The sequence below is a fragment of the Anser anser genome (assembly GCF_964211835.1).
Source record: "Anser anser genome assembly, chromosome: 11".
Taxonomy (NCBI): domain Eukaryota; kingdom Metazoa; phylum Chordata; class Aves; order Anseriformes; family Anatidae; genus Anser; species Anser anser.
This window is the reverse complement of record NC_139732.1, coordinates 13,432,237-13,450,239: the sequence shown is the minus strand read 5'-3', so window position 1 is coordinate 13,450,239 and position 18,003 is coordinate 13,432,237. Positions and strand designations below refer to the sequence as shown.

Genomic DNA, 18,003 nt, shown 5'->3' with positions numbered 1-18,003 from the left:
TGTGTTTGTTCACTGTGGACACAGCTAGTTACCAAGCAACGCATTAAGATTTAAGCAGACTATTACAAAAGGTACCAAAATCCTGTACATATTTTGAGTATGTACAAAAGGAATGCCTCCCCTTAGTGCTCGGGCTCCCAACAGAAGATTAAAGACCTTTTTCTTAACTGGTCCCAAGCCCCTGTGCAGTAGTTGTGCCCACCCTGGGAAACATGCTTGAATACCACTTTTTGCTTTTAAATTCCACATGAGTTTGTTGACTTTAATGAAACTTAAGGATGTCTTTGTATTTGCTAGAACAGAGACAAAGCCATTTAGAGATTTAATGACACTGTGCTGATAGAGGTGACGTTAACTACAGCAGAATTTTGCTAACACAGATTTACAACCAGAACGTAAAGTTGGGTGCCTGACTGATTTCTGATCACAGAGCTGTGAAACCTACAAGAGCAGTAAACTTTGTGCATGTCCTGTTTATATCTGCATCCAAAATACGGTTTGTGTAAGAGCGCAAGCAATGGCAGTAGAGCTTAAAGGAGGTTCCTGTTCGACCTCTTCCTCTAACCTGAGATATACCACAACAGCTTTTGGGTAGCTTGTTACTACTCTTTTCATATTTTCTTGTTTTAAATATGCATTGCCAGGAGTCACCCCGAGTCCCTTTGCTGCTGCAGGGTCCTGGGGTAAGCATGGTTCACATGCAGGTTCTGGCAGCCACAGCTGGGAGTTGAAAGGGCCTCAATGCATGTAAAGACGTTTTTAATTCACAATATTCACTTTGCTGAATGTATGTGCATTAAAGGAGGAATGTTTTTCCCAGCAAAAAGCTGCAGAATGATCCCAGGCGAGGTGAGCAGGGAGGTGCCGCAGCGAGGTGGGGGTCAGGGAGCCAGTGCCAGCTTCCAGGCTGGTCTCTTCCACTGACACCATCTCACAAAGAAGTTCCTTCTATGCCCTTGGACAAGTGTACTGTGCAACTCCTGAAATTGCATACTATTGTATCTTTCTAATTAGGCAACTGGGCAAATGATACCTCCATGAAGACTGACAACTTTCAGGAACAGACAGGAAGAGGCTTTCCTGCTGGGCAGCGATTGCTGCTAAATTTTCCAGACTGTTCAATAAATCTGTTCACCATGCTCATTCACATTCAATAGAGATTAAAAATATATATATTTTCCATAACACAAGTTATGCTTGGTGTGAGGGTCCCTGCCACTGGACCAAGCAGGACTGAAGAGCCTGGGCTGGCAAAAAGCTGGATTCATCATATTGTCCTCGTCTGACCCACAGCGTTCCCCGACACAGCTGAACTCTTTGGCTGGTATTAAAGCTAGGCTGGTGAGCTGTAGAGCAGCGTTTTGTAATTGCTTTTCTTCTTGATAAATACTGAAGATTATTGCAGGTGCAGAGGGCACAGGAGAGCTGTCCCAGAGGCGCAGCTGTCTCTAGTAAGATTTCTCAGCCAAGGAACAAACATTAAAACAGTTGCATGGTCTGGCATCTGCCTCTTGAGCCATGACAGGGATGCCTTGCTCTACTATCAGTTGCTTTTCAGAAAATCAGGAGTTATCTGGTGGTGACGAGGCACACGGCGTGCTAGAGAAGACCCCCACCCTACCCCCAGCACACCTGCAGGGCAGAGCGTTAGGACCTACATCAGGAGATTTAACAACACCTTTCTGCTGCTTTCAGGTAAACTTCCAGGTCTGGATACTGAGGCCCAAAGAGCATAGAAAACAGACGTAAGACAGTCAGATAACAAGGGCTAATACAGCATAAAGATGCACTATTTATAGTGTGCAGTGCTGCACTTTCTTTCCAGGGCAACCCAGGCATTTTAGGAACGAGAGGGGTTTCTTCTCCATCCCTCTCAGAGCACCAAGGCAGGTTTGGTGTTCAGTTTCTCTTTGGAAATTAGCAGAAGTGACAAAGCCTTCTCTAACACCACATTAGTGTTCTGTTTCAAGGGTCCTTTATGTACTAAATGCCCACAGGCAAGGGGTCCCCTCGTCTCATCTGGCAGCACTGCCCTACCGTGAATGCTGCTCTAGGTGCTCGGGACAAGAGCGGAAAGGGAAGGTGGAATATGAAGCTCCAAGGTGGCTGGTTGTAATCCCCGCATGGACACAGCCCTACCACCACCACACATGCTGCTGTCAGCATGGCAGTGTGCTGGAGCTCACACAGTGTTACTCCTGTGACAAACTCCCCAGGAAAATGCCTCCTACTCCCTAGCAGAAGGTTTTTGACCAGTATTTCTGCCTTATCTGTGGTATTCATGGCAGCACATAGAGGGGGCATGGCAGGCTGAGGTTTGCTCTCCAGGGTAATGAAATGCAGCCCACATATCCCCACACTGGCAAGAGAAGAGGAGAACAAGTCAGAAGTTAAGGAAGTAGAGAAATCAGACCAAGTACAAGAGTCAGAACAGAGAAGCAGGAAATAAAGCAGTGGACTGTGAGCTTGAAAAGAGCAGACAGAGCTTGCAGCCGGTGAAAGGATTAGCAGAATAAAAGGAGTTCTCAATTCAGAACAACAAAAATCCTATCATACAGGCTTTAACTTCTCCTTTGATATAAACACATTGCAGCAGCGCTACTCGAATAAAATGGAACAGACCCAAGCACTAGCAGCACGCCCGTCTTCTTTGTTATTTCACATAAGGCCGCCTCCCGGCCTCCCCTCACCACGTAAGGACCGCAGTGCAGGTCTGCCCTCCACACAGGTCGGTGCAGGAAGGCACTGTGTGGGTGGGCACCACCAGCTCTCCTTCCAGTTGCTAAACAGGGCTCTGCAATTTTGAACAATTTGTAATTCTGAGCAATTTGTAAATTAATTGATCATATCCAGTGTGTGCCCACGTGCATACTCAGGACAGTTCCCAATGATGCTTGCCAGTTACAGAATGGGATCAGGGTGTTTGCAGGGCTGTTTTTGATTAAGGTAGCATTTGCATTTGCCTGTAAGTACTATTCTGATCATAGCCCACATCACATCTTTTTCAGCGAGGTCATTTACAGTCCTGGTGCGCCCTTCCTGCAAGTACAGTCAGTACCTGTCAGTGTCGCCTCCTTTGAATGTTATTCAAGTGACAGATTATTTTGTGAAGACTGTTAGCAAAATGGTTTTAAAAGCTTGAAGTCTTTCTTGTTTAACCCTCTTCTGTATAAGAAAAGCAATTGTCACATTATGACTAATTTTACAAGAACATAAAAGTGCATCATCTTTCAGAAAGGGATAATTTTAAACTGCCACATTTTCTGTTTTTAAGCTATTGGGCAGAGGTTGGACTACTAATGGTTTGAGCATGGTCAGCCTCGTATGGCAAGCAGCAGCATGCAGGTAAACAGCAAAACCTGCAGCCCCATAAATGCACCTTGCAGGTTTCGCAAACGCTCCTCGTCTATGAGGCTACTAGTGGAGAGTAATTCCAAACTAATCATCTTTATTAAACAGTCTGCACAATGTAAGCTAGAGCCAAATGTGCAGCTTGTAACTTTTGAAGAACTTTTCCAGTGGCCCCAGAGCAACGAGAGGCCCGGGATGCTCCACGCTGTGGGTTGTGCCTCCTCCATAAGGCCGAGGGGCTGAGTGCTCCCCACACCACCGGGCTGCAAAAGCGCTCAGCTCAGCGAGAGCTTTTAAAGACTGAGATCAGAGGCTTTCACAAGTTTGCTCTGACTGCTCCCCTCTAGACCGTGGATTTTCTAATTGCCCACCAAAATCAGCCCCGCGCAGCGCAGGCAGCACCCGAGATGAGCTCCCCGTGCTCCTCGCTTCCCTCTCGACCCAAGCAGAAGGCCTCGCCCTCGCCCAACCCCGAGGCGAGCGGAGGGGGGCTGCCCTCTCTCAGGGAAAGCTCCGCGTCGCCGCTTTGCGGACGGGGCGAACCCCGGGGGGAAGAACCCCGAGATCACCCGGCCCGGGGCCGCCGGGGCACGGCCGGGCCGCTCCGGCCGCCAGGGGGCACGGGAGGGCCGAGAGCGGGGCCGGCAGCTGGGCCGGCCGGGAGCGGGGCCCGGTCAAGCCCGGCCAGGCCCGGCCTCGGTCCCTGTCAGGCGCCGGCGCCCTCAGGGCCCGGCTGCTGCTCCGGGAGACCCGGGACCCTCGAGTCCCGCAGAGCGGAGCTGTGTTCTGGTTACTCGGGAGGCGAACAGCTCCCTTCCAAGCGTGCGATAGGCTGAGGGGAACGCTTTTGTCAGGGTTTTTGAGCAGCCTGGTTTTAAGGAGTTTTAAAGTTGGGCGTAGTGTAAGCAGATTACAAGTTGGTAACCCAGCCAAATCCACCTGGAATGCCGGAATCAGCTTGTGATCGGTGGTCCTGTTCTTACTTGCTAGGAATTTGAACATAAGCATTTGAACCAGTCAGGTTTTAAGATCATTTAATTTTGTTAAATACCACTCCCCGTAGACATTAAATTACCACTGTTATTTTATAGCCATTTTTCATTTTTTTTTTTCCTTTAAAAGTGTATTAGCAGAGGAGCCATAACTCATTTTCCACTAGTACAACAGTTATATCTTTTCCTCACACATGAAATTAAACAGTTATTAGTTTAATGCCAAGCTCTATATATTCTTTTATTCTTCATCCATTCTTCATTAAGAGTTTTCTGAATGCTATTTAAAAGCAAAGAAGTTCAAGGCCATTGCATGAAATCCATAAAACACTGCCACATCGCCTAAATTCATGCTTGACAAGAGGTCAAGAAAAGGCGTGCTGTGCTGTGTTTAATCCAGGAGTGTCCCTACATTTTAGTAAATTCTTGAGCCTGGATGCTTTGTCAATTCAGAACTTCACCTACCCTTTGTATTTCAATAGCGGGAGCACTTATGTATTAAAGGCTGCACTGCTGCCAACGTGCTGGAGAGGAGCAAGGGGAGATGCCGAGCAGCCCCCTGTGCACATCCATACCATTACATGTCCTGAGGCCAGCCTCAGTGACCTATCCACATTGTGCCCAGGGCAGAGAGTGGCATGGTTATTCCCTGGAACCACAGGAGCCCACAGGACTGCCCGTACCACAACATTTCTAGTTAGCACCACAACTGTGAGCTACGTGTGTCACTCCTTGGCTGGTTGTGTAGGTGTGTCATGTCCCGAGCTCACAGACAGGCAGCAACGATGCAAACCAGTCACTAATGTCCTCAATTATGAGTGCTTAACTCCTCGGAGCCAATTAGTAGCTAACAATTATCTGGACTGGAGGCTGCTTAGTGTAGTGGTTTTCTGCTAAATAAATAAATAAACCCACAGTGGGTTACACCATCATCATTACTGATGTAATCCACCTCGTATTTAGATTCAATGTAAATTTGTAAAGCACAATTCCTCTCATCTAAGCCTTTTTTTTTTCTTTTAAACAGTAATCTCAAATCTTTACAATATTCCATATTCAGGTAAAACAGGTTTATTAACTCAAAGGAGAAGGCAAAGCTTCAGCACTTGTGCCTAAGAGCTCTCTCAAGCAATGGCAGACTGTCATCGTTTTGGGCTGAGCAATGTCTGCTTCGACCCAGGAGTCCTGAAAGGATGGGCAGACTTTCAATTATTCTTCTATTCACAGCTGTCAATGAACGCTGTCTTTGTCTACTATTGAGGATATAGTATACCAATATATCTAAAGAAAGCTATAACTGAAACCAGATCGGTTTCAAACATTTTATTTAAAGTCTTTAAAATGTCATTTTCCATGATTCCATAAAAAAAAGAAACTGATAATTAATGGCTTACATTCACCTCAGCACTGGGAAAGGATGCTGGGTTTGCCCTTCATAGGCGAGACATCCAGACCATCTGTTACAACTGTGGCCATGAAGCACCCAATCTACAGTTGGGGAATATAATCCTCAATGACTGCAGCATTTGAGAAGAAATTGCCTCTTCCTAATTCCTACTCTGATTCAATACCCATGGGACATGCCTCCACAACAACGCTGATGGAAGAAGGATGCCCAGCTGATGCCAATTTCCCTCTGTCTGCTACCTGCCAGAGGCTGCCTTTGAACACTGCATCCTCGCCACTTCATCACCTGCATCACACTGCCAAGCGCTGCACTACCTGCGCTGAGCTTGGATTACGCTCTCCTGACAACAATAAGCAGCACTCGATGAAAGCCTGAGTCTGGCACGATTTATGCTTGTGAACCATACACAATTTTTCAGAAACACTGCCTGCTGTAATCCTTCACTGAAAAACTAGTCACGTAGTGATTTACCTGACTGCAACAAAAAAGCGCTGAATTTTTTTCCCTTTTTTTGATAATATTTCACTTTTTAGAGGAAAGAACTGCTTATACAAATTTCTACTTGACTTTACAGACCCATTCAGAATTTCAGATATATAATATAGATCCGTAATGAAAAGCACAAGCAGTAAAAATACATGAGTGATATTTTCTTTGCTAACCACACAGGAAATTGCTTAGTTTTATCAGAAATATGGTCTCTAAATACAATCAGTAAGCTCTTTCCTAAAGAACTGCTGAATACTTTCAGCAGGCTGCAAGATCCATTATTTTTACAGCCTGCATGGATTGTGTGCTGCAGATAAATAAAAGATGCCCTAAGGACTTTGCACTCCAAGTGACTGCACAAAGTATCCCAGATCCCTTTATTTCTCACAAGAGCTGTCACATTTAGGGTTTTATTTCAACATGCAGTTCCTGAACTGTTTTAATGAGAATTCAGCTTTTGTCTATAAGTTGAGTTTCAGCCCCCATAGTTACATGGGAAAACATCAAAACCTGATCACAAATTGACTCTAGTAGTTCAAAAGCCAGAGGCACAAAACAGAAAAAAACCACTTGGATTTTCCAGTAGAGTCCCTTGCCTTAATGTCCAACCAGTACCATGGTTCTAGAGCAGTGCACATCTGACACTTTAGTTCCTTCTGTGTGGCACTGCAGCAGCAGCACGTAACACATTGCCCAGAAATCAGTGTTAAACACAGGAAAGATCCCCTCCATGCACTTGGACTAATACTACGTAAAATCACAGACCACCACTGAAACCATTAACACACCAGTTTAAAACCCAGTTTTAAAGGGAAAGGGGATTGCCTTTCCTAGACCACTAGCAATATCCACCAAGGAGCGATTCCCTTCAGCTGTTTGGAGACCCATAGTGTTAACCCATCCCAATGATTCCCCAAAATGCCAAGCCACAACGCGCACAGCTCACGGCCGTGCTACAATAGTTGTTTTGTTTTCAGCAGTACTCCACTGGGCTCGGTGTCACCAGCAGGCGCCCTCGGTCACTGTGGCTCTGCCCGCCTGGGCTGTGAATGCCCTCACAAAGGACAGTCTGAGTTCTGCCATCTCGGACAGAACTCCCCAGCAGCAGCTTACAGCACTGCATTCAAAGTGCAGCTGGGAAAAGACTTACTCAATATTAAAGAAAAAAAAAAAGCGCATAAATTCCTATATTATAGGACTTTTTTTTCCCTTCTGTCTGCATCCTATTACATCACTATAGTCAGCTGCAGCAGTATGCATTCTTTCCCATATACAGCATGTCATTTTGTCATCTCTTATATCTAGGTTGTTGCCTTTTTTTTTCCTTTCACAATAATTCTTGAAGTGATGTTATTCCATGAGAACCACAGCTTTTGTTTAAGAAGTATGTTCCTAACCCTCATGGGTGTTTTAGAAAATTTTCTTAATCTGAACCATGAAGCCTTAAAAAAAAAAAAATACAAAACCCAGAAGGCAAGTAAAATAGCCTGAAATATACCATCTTTAAGAGCTTATGATTCGATCCAGTATCACGATGTTTTGTGTTGTTTTTTTTTTAAACAATATTGAGAGTGGTTTCCATATCCTAGAAAAATGGGAAAGAAAAAAAAGAAAAGTGGGAAGAAATGGCTGTCTTTCTTTACCTCTCCAGTCAAGTTAACGCATCTCAGCAGCGCTGCGCAGGCACGTGAAAGCAGCCCCGGGGCTGAGGGGACGCGTGCGACCAGCAGCACTGCAGCAGATCACCCAAGGTCTCACTGACTTTGGCAGTGCTGCAGGGGTCATTTTTTCACACGAGCGAGCAGCTCCCAGCCAATTTTATGGGCCAATTTCTCTAAGTTAAGAACAAAAAGGCTTTTCTTTAATGTCAAGCAGGCGTAGCTGTGAGATCTACCTTTCTTCTCTCCCCCATCACAAAACATTGTTATTATGAATAAACAAAAAATAAATTCATGGAATTTGTCGAGTTCAGAGCTCACAAATATCTCTTTTACAAATTCGCAACTGACTCCAGAAAGAGGATTTTGTTCCAAGGGTTGGTATTTTTGCAGGATGTCCTTTCAAGACTCACGGGTGCTACAGAACACAACGCTGGGCTGAAGGCAGTTTCTGTTCTGCTGAAAACTGATGCTTCTTTAAGGTTAGGAATTTGAGAGAGCTGAGCAAGTGACTATCACTTCTTTTTCCTTCATTATTAGCAGAAATATTTTCACAAATTAGTGTTCTTTTTCTCCTTTTTGTTCTTTGTGCCACTTACTCTACTTGAGGTTGTAATCATTTTTGGTACACCACCTTCTGTCATGCTTGAGAAGTTGATAATTTCAGTCAAGACTAAAGAACAAGATCTTATGGAACTTCAGTAAATATATTTTTTTTCCCTCATAAAATAATACAGCAGGAGGAAACGTTTTATTATATGGAAGAGGCCAGAATTATTCCGCTCGGTCCCAGCAAGACAAGAGGAAGAAGAGCAAAGTGCTCAGCCCAGCTGACCCAGATTCATCTCCGTCATCCACTACAAGAGTGGATGTCAAGATAAAAATCCTGGGAAAGCCAAAGCAATTGCCACACACAGTAACAGGTCTGAGAAGAGACTTCACTTGGTCTGCTGGTTCATACATGAATTATGAACTCCGTTAGCCTCAGTCAGGATTTTAACTTGAGCGAGTTTAAGAGCGTGCTTTTGGTTTGTGGCCAAGATCAAAAACTTCTGTACTCTTTTCTGCCTTAAGCCCCTAGTGCCACTCACAGGGACAGCGGAAGGTCAGAGGCCACAAACAACAAAGGCACCCAGGTGTGGTGGCAGGTACCCAAGACAGACATGCTGGATGTTATTTATATACTTCTCTGAAGGAGTTTCTACACTTAAAGTAAGAACTACAAAAGCAACACAGAATCAGAGCGTTTAGTGCAAGGCAATCTTTCACTGGTTTGGGTGACAGCGGAAGCATTCCCATTGCACATGTTGGAAGTGTCCTGTATATGCAATTTCACACTGCATAATATGAAAAAAGGCTAAAAATATTTCTTCTGCCGTTGCCACTGCAGTAACAAACATGCCTTACCCTGAACAAAGCAATTAAACAGAAGTGTTACATTGTGATTGTCTTCTGGTATGTTCTTTATCATCATTTGTCCCTTCTCAATAGGCTGTCCCTGCTTCTTCTCACGGCATAGCTCAGCAAGTGCAAAAAAGCCATTATCTCTTGCACTTTTCACTCAAATTTCAGCTCCTAGCAAATCATACCTGCTCAGTCACGTCCTACACTCCTGGACACATTCAGGGGTAAAGTCTTCCTTTCAGACATGTTTGCTGTAAGTCCCAGCCCTTGATTTCCATCACACTTCACTTACCCCACTTCAGATGGCTCAGCATCATTCTATCCTCTGCTTTTGTGGCTGGTGAAATGCACTGAGCACCTGGAGCAAGCAAGGGGTGCACAGCAACACAAGTGTGTATTCACAGGCTTTGCCCAAGTTGTTGTGCTGTGTGAATGCATCAGCCCCTCTGTTGGCTTGATCCGAAGGTGGGGGGAACATTGCCCACATGGGAAGCTCATGATTCAGCCTTGGTAGTTGAGGTGGTGTTTGTTGTAGTTGCTTAGTGCTGGTTTGTTGGAATTGGTCGCACAGCTTCCCAGTACCTGGCTGATATCTCCCAGTCAAGGTTAAGGCTGTATTATTTCCAAAAGGAATTTATATATATAAACATACATATGCATAGATCTAAAGATCTTATTCTGTATTATAAGACACGAATACATGTGATTTAAGCATTAGTTTCCTTTAGGTTTGAATATGTAGCTTTGCTGCAAGAAGCTCTAGCAAAGGCCACAGAGGAGTGGAAAGAGTGACTGTTTTACAAGAAAGAATTCCTTTTTTCCACCTATTCACTTCTCAGAAGAACAAAATAAATGTAGTGAGTATCAGGAGTACCAGCAGTAGTAAAGCTGGAACAAATTATCCCTGACACAGTGAGCTCAGTAATGCGACTCTCCCGGCACTGCACAGCCAGTTTTGTTCTCACTGTGGAATTGCTCTCCAAATTCCCTTCAGTTCTTGCTGACCAGGGTTTGCTTAGAAATACCTATTTGTGGGTAAAGCATTTGCCTTACTGCTAAATCTACTGGCCTAAGAACAAGGTACCTCCTTAAAATTCTGCTTCTCATCAGGCAGTTTCTGGCATCTCCTCTTCTTGAAGCATTTCAGTATCTCCACCATATCTATTTTTAAACACGTCTACACTGAGTGAAGCGAAGGTACTTCCCAGGCACATTGCCATATCCATGGCACGTTTCCATAAGAACATTTTGTTGTCAGAAGGGGCGTAGCACTTCCACTCCAGCTGATACGACTTTCGCACATGTTGCGTGAGCAAAATAATAGGAAATCCTAATGAGTTTGGAACAGAGTTTTGCCTTATACTCACCGATGAAGGACATTAGATTTTTAAATATAACTACTTAATTTAACCAAAAATTTCAGTGAATGTTTGCATGAAACGAGCCTCCAGAAGGCTGCCAGTTCCTCCTGTCCTGCTCCTACAGATGGCTATACCTCAAATTAACCTTGACTAAATGACATACTGGCTATTCCTGGTGTAACGCAGCCTCATGCACAAGGAGAGCTGTGTTGGAGGTCTTGCCATAGCAGGAGGGTGTTACTCCAAGATGTGCTGTGCCACAGATCTCTCCTCTCCTCAGCTCTTTGGGTCCAAGCCACAGTTTTTTGCTGTCAGCAGGCTCTCTGCCACCCCGTGCTCAGGCTCTCAGTGCTGAGCAATGCCCTCTCCTTGGGATGGAAACCCAAAGCACGGAGTGAGTCAGGGCTTTGTCAAGGCCAAATGCGCACATCTAAAAGCACAGCAAGCTGCCAACTTTCTGTCTGTGCATTTAGACTGCACTTTATCACTGCTGCCACCTTGTCACTGTGGTCGCACCTCACCAGCACTCAACTCTCTCTCCCCTGGGTTCAATGTCATGGCCTTATGACGCTGCTTCCAGCCACTGATCTCTCCATTTCCCCCCTCTTTCCAGCCCACCACAGATCTTCCCATTACAGCCAAAGTACCTGAGCAGGTAGAGAAAACCCAGGCATGAAGACAGCCTGAAAGCACCTCAGTGCTCAGGGACCTCCAGAGATACTGCACTGCACGTGAGCTTGAAGATTTTCTCAATTTCTTGGCTGTTACCACTTGGGATATCATGCTGTGGTGGGATTTTCTCCTTTCTACACGTAATGACACAATGATAAGGTGACAAAAATCGCGTGGAGGTGGAAACACTTGCACACAGCTTACTGAAGGACGGGCATTTGCATTCACTGCTTGCTACCAAAAGTAGCAGGAGCTACTTGAACACGAGAGCGCTGGTCAGGGGCAGGCACGGGGTGGGTCAGGGGCTCAGCAGTGGGGTGTTCAGGCAGTTCAGCACTGGGGTTGCCAGAGCAGGAATGCTGGCCCATCCCAAGCAGGAAGTTAAAACCTACAGGTCTATTGAGACGAGCAGCAGAATGTCCCAAATTCTGTGTATTCCCCAAAATACCACTGGCTCCTTCCAAAACTGCATTATTTCCAGGTGCATTGATCTGTGAAAAATAGAGATATACTGGTGTTGTGCTGGCAGGTAGGGGATCATCTTTAAGTGTCCTTGTAACTTAAGGTCTTCATACGTACAAGTAGTACGCAGCACTATGAGGGATATCATCAGGACAGTTTTTAAGCTCCTAGGCAGTTATTTCTTTTTCAGCTTCAATTCAGATGTTGCTGCAGTTCTTGAACAGGGCATAACCAGTGTCTTCCAGAAATGCTTATTTGTTTTTAGAGGGTTGTGACACTTCAGTCACCAGTAGAAACTATGACCAAAACAATTCATAAATTTCATCATTATGTAGTATTATGTATGCTTTAGCAATACGTTAACTCTTCATCCATCTTCTTGAAAGGTTTGCCTACTCCATTCCAGCCACGTAGCTTCCCAGTAGGGAAGGCCCAGAACAAATCTGTTAACTCTGAAAATCATTGTGCAATTCAATTGCATCAGGACATTCCTTCAGCACAAGCTGCCATGATTCCTTATCTGACTTTTTTTTTTTTTTTAGTGCATAAAAAGCACTTCTGGTCCCAAAAGCAACACCCAAGCACCCATCAAGGGAGGCTGTTTCCTCACAGAGAATGAGGAAAGGAACAGAATTATACAAACCAAGAAAAATGTCAGTTCTAAAACTTGTAGGTCTCAGAGGGAAAGGAAAGGGAAGGGCAGAGGTACCCATACCAGTCCTGGCACTGCTCCTGCCTGCATCCCATCTGAGTGACCTCCAGTTTGTGATTACTCCCTTCCCCCTGTTATTTACACAAGAGTTAAATTTGGACATCCTCCTGCTCAGCCGCCGGAGCAGCTCGCTGCAGGAGGAAGCAGCCGGCCTGGCCCCCCACCTTTCTTTCTGCTCCGTTACTGGCTGGGCACATCCTCCTGCCTTCCTCCCGCCGCAGTCCTTGCTCTCCAGAGGGGAAGGAAGGAAGAGCGCAAGCAGGAAGAGGTGGGTGTTGTATTTCCCTCGCGTAGCTCCCTGCATCTTCCCAGGCTGTCTTATTCGTTCCCATCTCTCCATACACAATCCATGGTGCCAGAGGAGTGTCCCTGCACCCCTCCCTGGGGCAGACTGAGGGGATTCACACAGCTGCACTTAGTTACCCCAATAAATGCTCTGCACCAAGGGGAGCTACCATCAGCCACAGTCCTTTCCTTGCACAAGAGAGGGTGTGAATTTTAGCAGAGCACCTTCCATTTGGTAGTCAGGTGGCAGCTGCACGAGGCTCTGTAGCACAAGGAAGATTTTAAACAGCCTCGAGTTGGTCTTTCATCGCTTCCCTTGTACATGTGGCTCCCCCCTAGACACAAGCATGCCCCTACCTTGCATTTTACCACTTTATAAGGAGACACGGCAATGACCTCAGCCACCGCACAGCATCCCACCCTGTCTGCAGAGGACAGGGTCACTGTCAAAGGAAGGCCCTATGCATCACTAGGACAGCGGTACCCCAAAAAGTGACATCAGGCAGGAGGGCACTGGCCAACAGATTGAATATCATTAGCAGGCAGGCGAGCCAGCTACAGATGTCACTTGCTGAGCTTTAACAGCACATCAGCAAATCTTTTCTTCTTTTTACATGGCTTTCAGGTACCACGTAACATTTAATAACATCACTTCAAAGGTGTTATCAACATTTTGGTGATATTTAGCGTTTTTCTTCAAAAGGCAGCTGTGACTCTCAACTTGCATCTAAAGAGAAAGTGATTGTGGCCTTCCTCTGGCAGCAGAAGGACTCTCTAAAAGGTGAACAGGAGTATCCTTAAAGGTTACTGATTAAAATGGAAACTTGAAAAGAAGTCTGGTCAATGTCATGACTTTTTAAACTGATTTTACAACTTGTGGGGTGTCTGCATCAGTTTCTTTAATCTGCACCAGTACTTCCTTTCTACTGTGCAGGGACAACACTACTTTCAGCTGCTGCACCACAGATGAAGCAGCCTGGGGGTGCTTTGTAGCTGGGTTCAGTTGTAATGTTGAAAAGACTGCTTTTATTCCTGACATAGCACCAGTAAGGAGCTATGCCCTTCCACAAACTGACACATCAGTGAATAGAAAAGGCACAGCAAGTGTCCAGCCACATCATCCCAAGACTGTATCTTTGTTGAATTATATATTATTGCATTTAGTTCGATTCTGTGGTTTGTCATTACAGTGCTACACTAACACTTTAATACCCAGGGAATAGTTTCACCCGTGGTGAAACCCTCATGCAACAAGAAGCCTATTGCTTCACAAAGCCTGAAACCCTCTGGGTCCTCCAGCAGGGATCTGCGAGCTGCAGAGCTCCCCTGTGGCTGTTCACCCTCCCACTTTTTCCAGGAAGCAGCCACCTGCTTATCAGTTGCAGGAGATGTCTATTTTCTACCCTAATTTCATTTTAAACCACAGATAGATTATCTGCCTCAACACACGTGCAAACCCATAGCTACATACAAGCACAACCAGCTGGGTTCTCTGCACTCACAGAAGCTGCTTTCAGAAATGCAAGAGCAGAATTGAAGCAAAACGCAGCAAAATTTGGAATGCCTGGATTCATTTATGGAACCTGTTATCCGCTGCAAGCTGAAAAACACTTATAAAGCAGAGGGGAGGAAGCAAACTTAGATTTGCTGACACACAGGTTCAAAGACTGCAGAGAAACTCATTTAGATGCCAATAACTCATTAACAACTGGTATCCAGTTCTTGGTTTAGGTTGATTTTTTTTTTTTTTTGGTAACTGTACTGATAAGAAGTGCAGTTCAACAGCATAGGCTGAAAGTCAGTTTTGCAAGTGAGGCTTTTAACACCAACTCATAAAGGAAGAAAAGCCTCAGCTGAGTTCTATGGCATAAGGTCTTCATACCCTTTTGGGAAAGAGTGCTATTTAAATATTGCTCAAATGGTCCCCAGTCTTACCAACACCAAGAAGTCCCTCTCCAGAATCTGCGCAGTTACAAGGCCTCGTCTCACGCAGGGCAGCTCCCACTGCTCCTGAAGGATGATCATGCCCTGGCCCCCCACACACAAAGAGCGTCTGCGACACCCAGCACTCCCTGGGCTCATGTGCTGACCGAACGAAATTAGAGGGACAAAGTCCACATTGTCCCACATTGCAGTCACACCACAATATCCCCCTAAGATCTACGGGCAATGACTAAGCAGCACATATATTGCAAACATTAAATGTTAATAGATTTCTAATATTTCCAGACTTTGAAGTGACTTTTCCAAGCACAACCTTTAATTTGCCCCTGTGATGACAGCCCCTCTTGGCCCCTACATTATAAATAATCCTACTTTTGGAAAAAAAAAAAATTTGAACTCCCATCCTCAGAAGGAGATGAAAAATCTTTATCAAAAAGACATTTTTAACTCCTTTCAATAAAATATTTGGGCATGGCAGGTGGCAGCAGGCAGTTTTTCAAGCTGCCTGAATTCATGCCACAAAACCTCTAAACACAGATGTTCACCATATCTCTGAAGTGCTTCAGCAGATCTGAGTACACTCTTACCCTGCCTGATTTCTGATAAATGGTAGCGTTTTCTCCAGGGCTTAATCAGATAAAATAAGCAAGTAAAACCTAGTAAAGAGGTGTTGGGGCGGGAGATGGGGTGCGGTGTTTGGGTTTGTTTGCCTTTACAAAAAATAAAATGAGTTTCTCACTCACTTATCTCACTGCAAACCTTTGTTCCTTCCAGGTAACATCATTGGTTCTGGGATCTTTATTTCGCCCAAAGGGGTTTTGGAGCACACCGGCTCGGTGGGACTCGCTCTCATTATTTGGGTGCTCGGCGGTGGGGTCGCTGCCCTTGGATCACTATGTTACGCTGAGCTAGGAGTTACAATCCCCAAGTCAGGAGGGGACTATTCCTACGTCACTGAGATTTTTGGTGGGTTAGCTGGGTAAGTACCATATCTCCTCAAAGTCACTTGAAAACACATTTGCATTAAGTATTTAGTGAGGAAAAGACATCTGATTTGGAAAAGACATCTGACTTGGAAGAAACAGAACATTTGTCGATAACATGCTTTTGTAAAGTCATCCTTTCTGTTCTCACTCGAAATATCCCATCGCCCCTGTACAGGGCTCCTGATTCTGCCTTCAGACTGGAGGCGATGGATGCTTCCACTTTCCTCTCCAACTCAATCAAATCAATGACAGGAAAGAACAACACTATAAACGATGCTGTGTCCGCATGACATTCCTGTGCGCAAGCCACGAGTGCAAGCACATTGTATTTGAGGAGCTTCACACACCAGGGTTACCAGGCTGGAGCTGCTTCCCATAAACCAAAGCCCTCCATTAGCTAGTGGTGAGAAGGCAGCAAATAATGCTATGGCATTACACTGGAAGATCTTCCTGAAGCAGAATACAGAAAGTTTCTCAAGGAGGAATTTGGCCCACAGAAGTGGCTTAGGCACAGATGCTAGCTTGTAGCTCCACTTCCTCAGCTGCAGCTGCACAAAGCACCAAGCCTTGTAAACACAAACAGGGGGATGCTAACTCAGGGAATGGCTTCTCTTTGAAAATACAGCTAAGAGTAGTGCAGCTAAAGGAGGAAGAGACAAGTAAAAAGATGTCATATTTTATATTTTACTGTATATTTTATTGTGTATTTAGCAAGGAAACTTAAATTGTCCCCCTGTACTCACAGCTCAGTAGAGGAACACCAAAATGTTGTGGCCAGTTCATTAATTCACAAGTAATGATGCCGTGCAATGTGTTGGTGTTTCATTTGCAAAAAAAATAAATACAATAACTGCAAACTAGAGAAAGCAAACCAGACAGAAAACAAGCTCACCACAGTTTGTCTAGCTGCTGAAGATCAGGACAGGCATAATGCAAGCAGGCAGTCACCCTGTCCCACCAGCTGTACCCTTGCTCATGGCTGCCACAGTGCAGCACCACCCGAACACCCTGCACAGCCAGCACCTGAAGACCCGCTGGATGGCAAGGTGGTTTTCTGATGCTTGTCACCCTTGAGCCACTGCCTTATACTGGTTCAGCAGCACTATCACAAGCACTCTGTTTTCTACTCCAGAAGCACACGTGCCCCCAGCACTCATCAGCGGGTCTGAGCTGAAAGCAGGGCTTTGGGAACCTGCACAACACCACGCCCCAGAAAAAGAAATGCTCCGTTCTCCAAAGTTCATTTTTGTCTTCTGATCCAATCCTTCTATAGCAGAGTAACTGATTTAGCACACACAACTTTAGTCCATCTGCCAAAGGAATTTCTGAGACCCACCCCCAATGACAGGTCTGGCTGGTTTGGTCTATTCACACAGAAGACATTTATTGCAGGAGCATGAGATGTACCCACCCAGACCCCAACATCTCCTCTCACTTTTATTGTCTTGTCCCTAACCTTCCTGCACACAAAATCCACAGCACCACCCCCAATCCTGTTTTCCCTCATTAGGTATAAGGAACAAGGAAGAACTGTTTGATCATAGCAGCCTTCAGAGTACTCAGTGCAGCATGTCCTGTGCCTGGCAGTATTGGTGTTTGGCTGAGGAGGGGGTGCAGGGGATGAGGATGGAAATTGTAATGCTGCTAAGTGGGATGTAAAAAGATGAAGGGAATAAAAGAGAAACAGCGGGAGAGAGGCACTCTCAAAGTGCGGAAGCTCTCTCTGCATGGCTGGGCTCCACGTCAAAGCACAGTGCATGAAATGCTGTGCAGCAGCAGGGAAACACGTGCGCAGGTTGTTCTGCAGGAGGGACGCAGCACCTACCCCAAACGCAGAATGACAGCTCAGGAGGCAACACAATGAGAAGGTCTGGGAGCACATTTGGAAGAACAGGTTAAAGACACAGAGGTCTTTAAAAAGGGTTGGAACACACACCAGGGCTGTACCCGTGGGTTACTGCTGGTACCCCAGCGGCACATGGGGGCTAGGGGCCTTTGGCTGCTCTCACCTCTGCACAAGCTCAGCCTTCCCAGCAGCATGTCCAGGGAGAAGGACAAGACAAGGGAGAAGGGAGACAAGAGAAGGGAGAAGGACAAGACTCTTCTTGCTCCAGGCTCTGGGCTGGTACCAGAGAACAGACTTTCCACTTTTAGCTTCATTTGGAAGCATCTTGGTTTTAAATAGCATTTGTACATGGGCAAACTAAGCACAGGGAACTCGTCACATCCCATGCTGCTGAGCAATGTAGCTGAGCCCAGTTAATTTGCTTGCATAGGTA

The 18,003-nt window shown here is 45.5% G+C and overlaps 2 protein-coding genes across 7 annotated transcripts in view; one reads left to right on the top strand and one right to left on the bottom strand.

Annotated features, from left to right (window-relative positions):
* Positions 1–18,003, top strand: part of SLC7A10 (solute carrier family 7 member 10) — a 41,092-nt gene that overhangs the window by 8,583 nt on the left and 14,506 nt on the right. For all 4 annotated transcript variants that reach the window (XM_083794722.1, XM_083794724.1, XM_083794723.1 and 1 more), the window contains exon 2: positions 15,513–15,717. In XM_083794722.1, coding sequence (XP_083650848.1) covers positions 15,513–15,717 — 205 coding nt within the window. The remainder of the gene's footprint in view (positions 1–15,512; positions 15,718–18,003) is intronic.
* The window catches only part of LOC310879849 (uncharacterized protein), a 196,228-nt gene that overhangs the window by 172,187 nt on the left and 6,038 nt on the right, over positions 1–18,003 (bottom strand). For all 3 annotated transcript variants that reach the window (XR_014571160.1, XR_014571161.1, XR_014571162.1), the window contains exon 1: positions 9,595–13,570. The gene's annotated coding sequence lies outside the window, so the exon portion shown is untranslated. Of the gene's footprint in view, positions 1–9,594 lie in introns of those variants that run through there.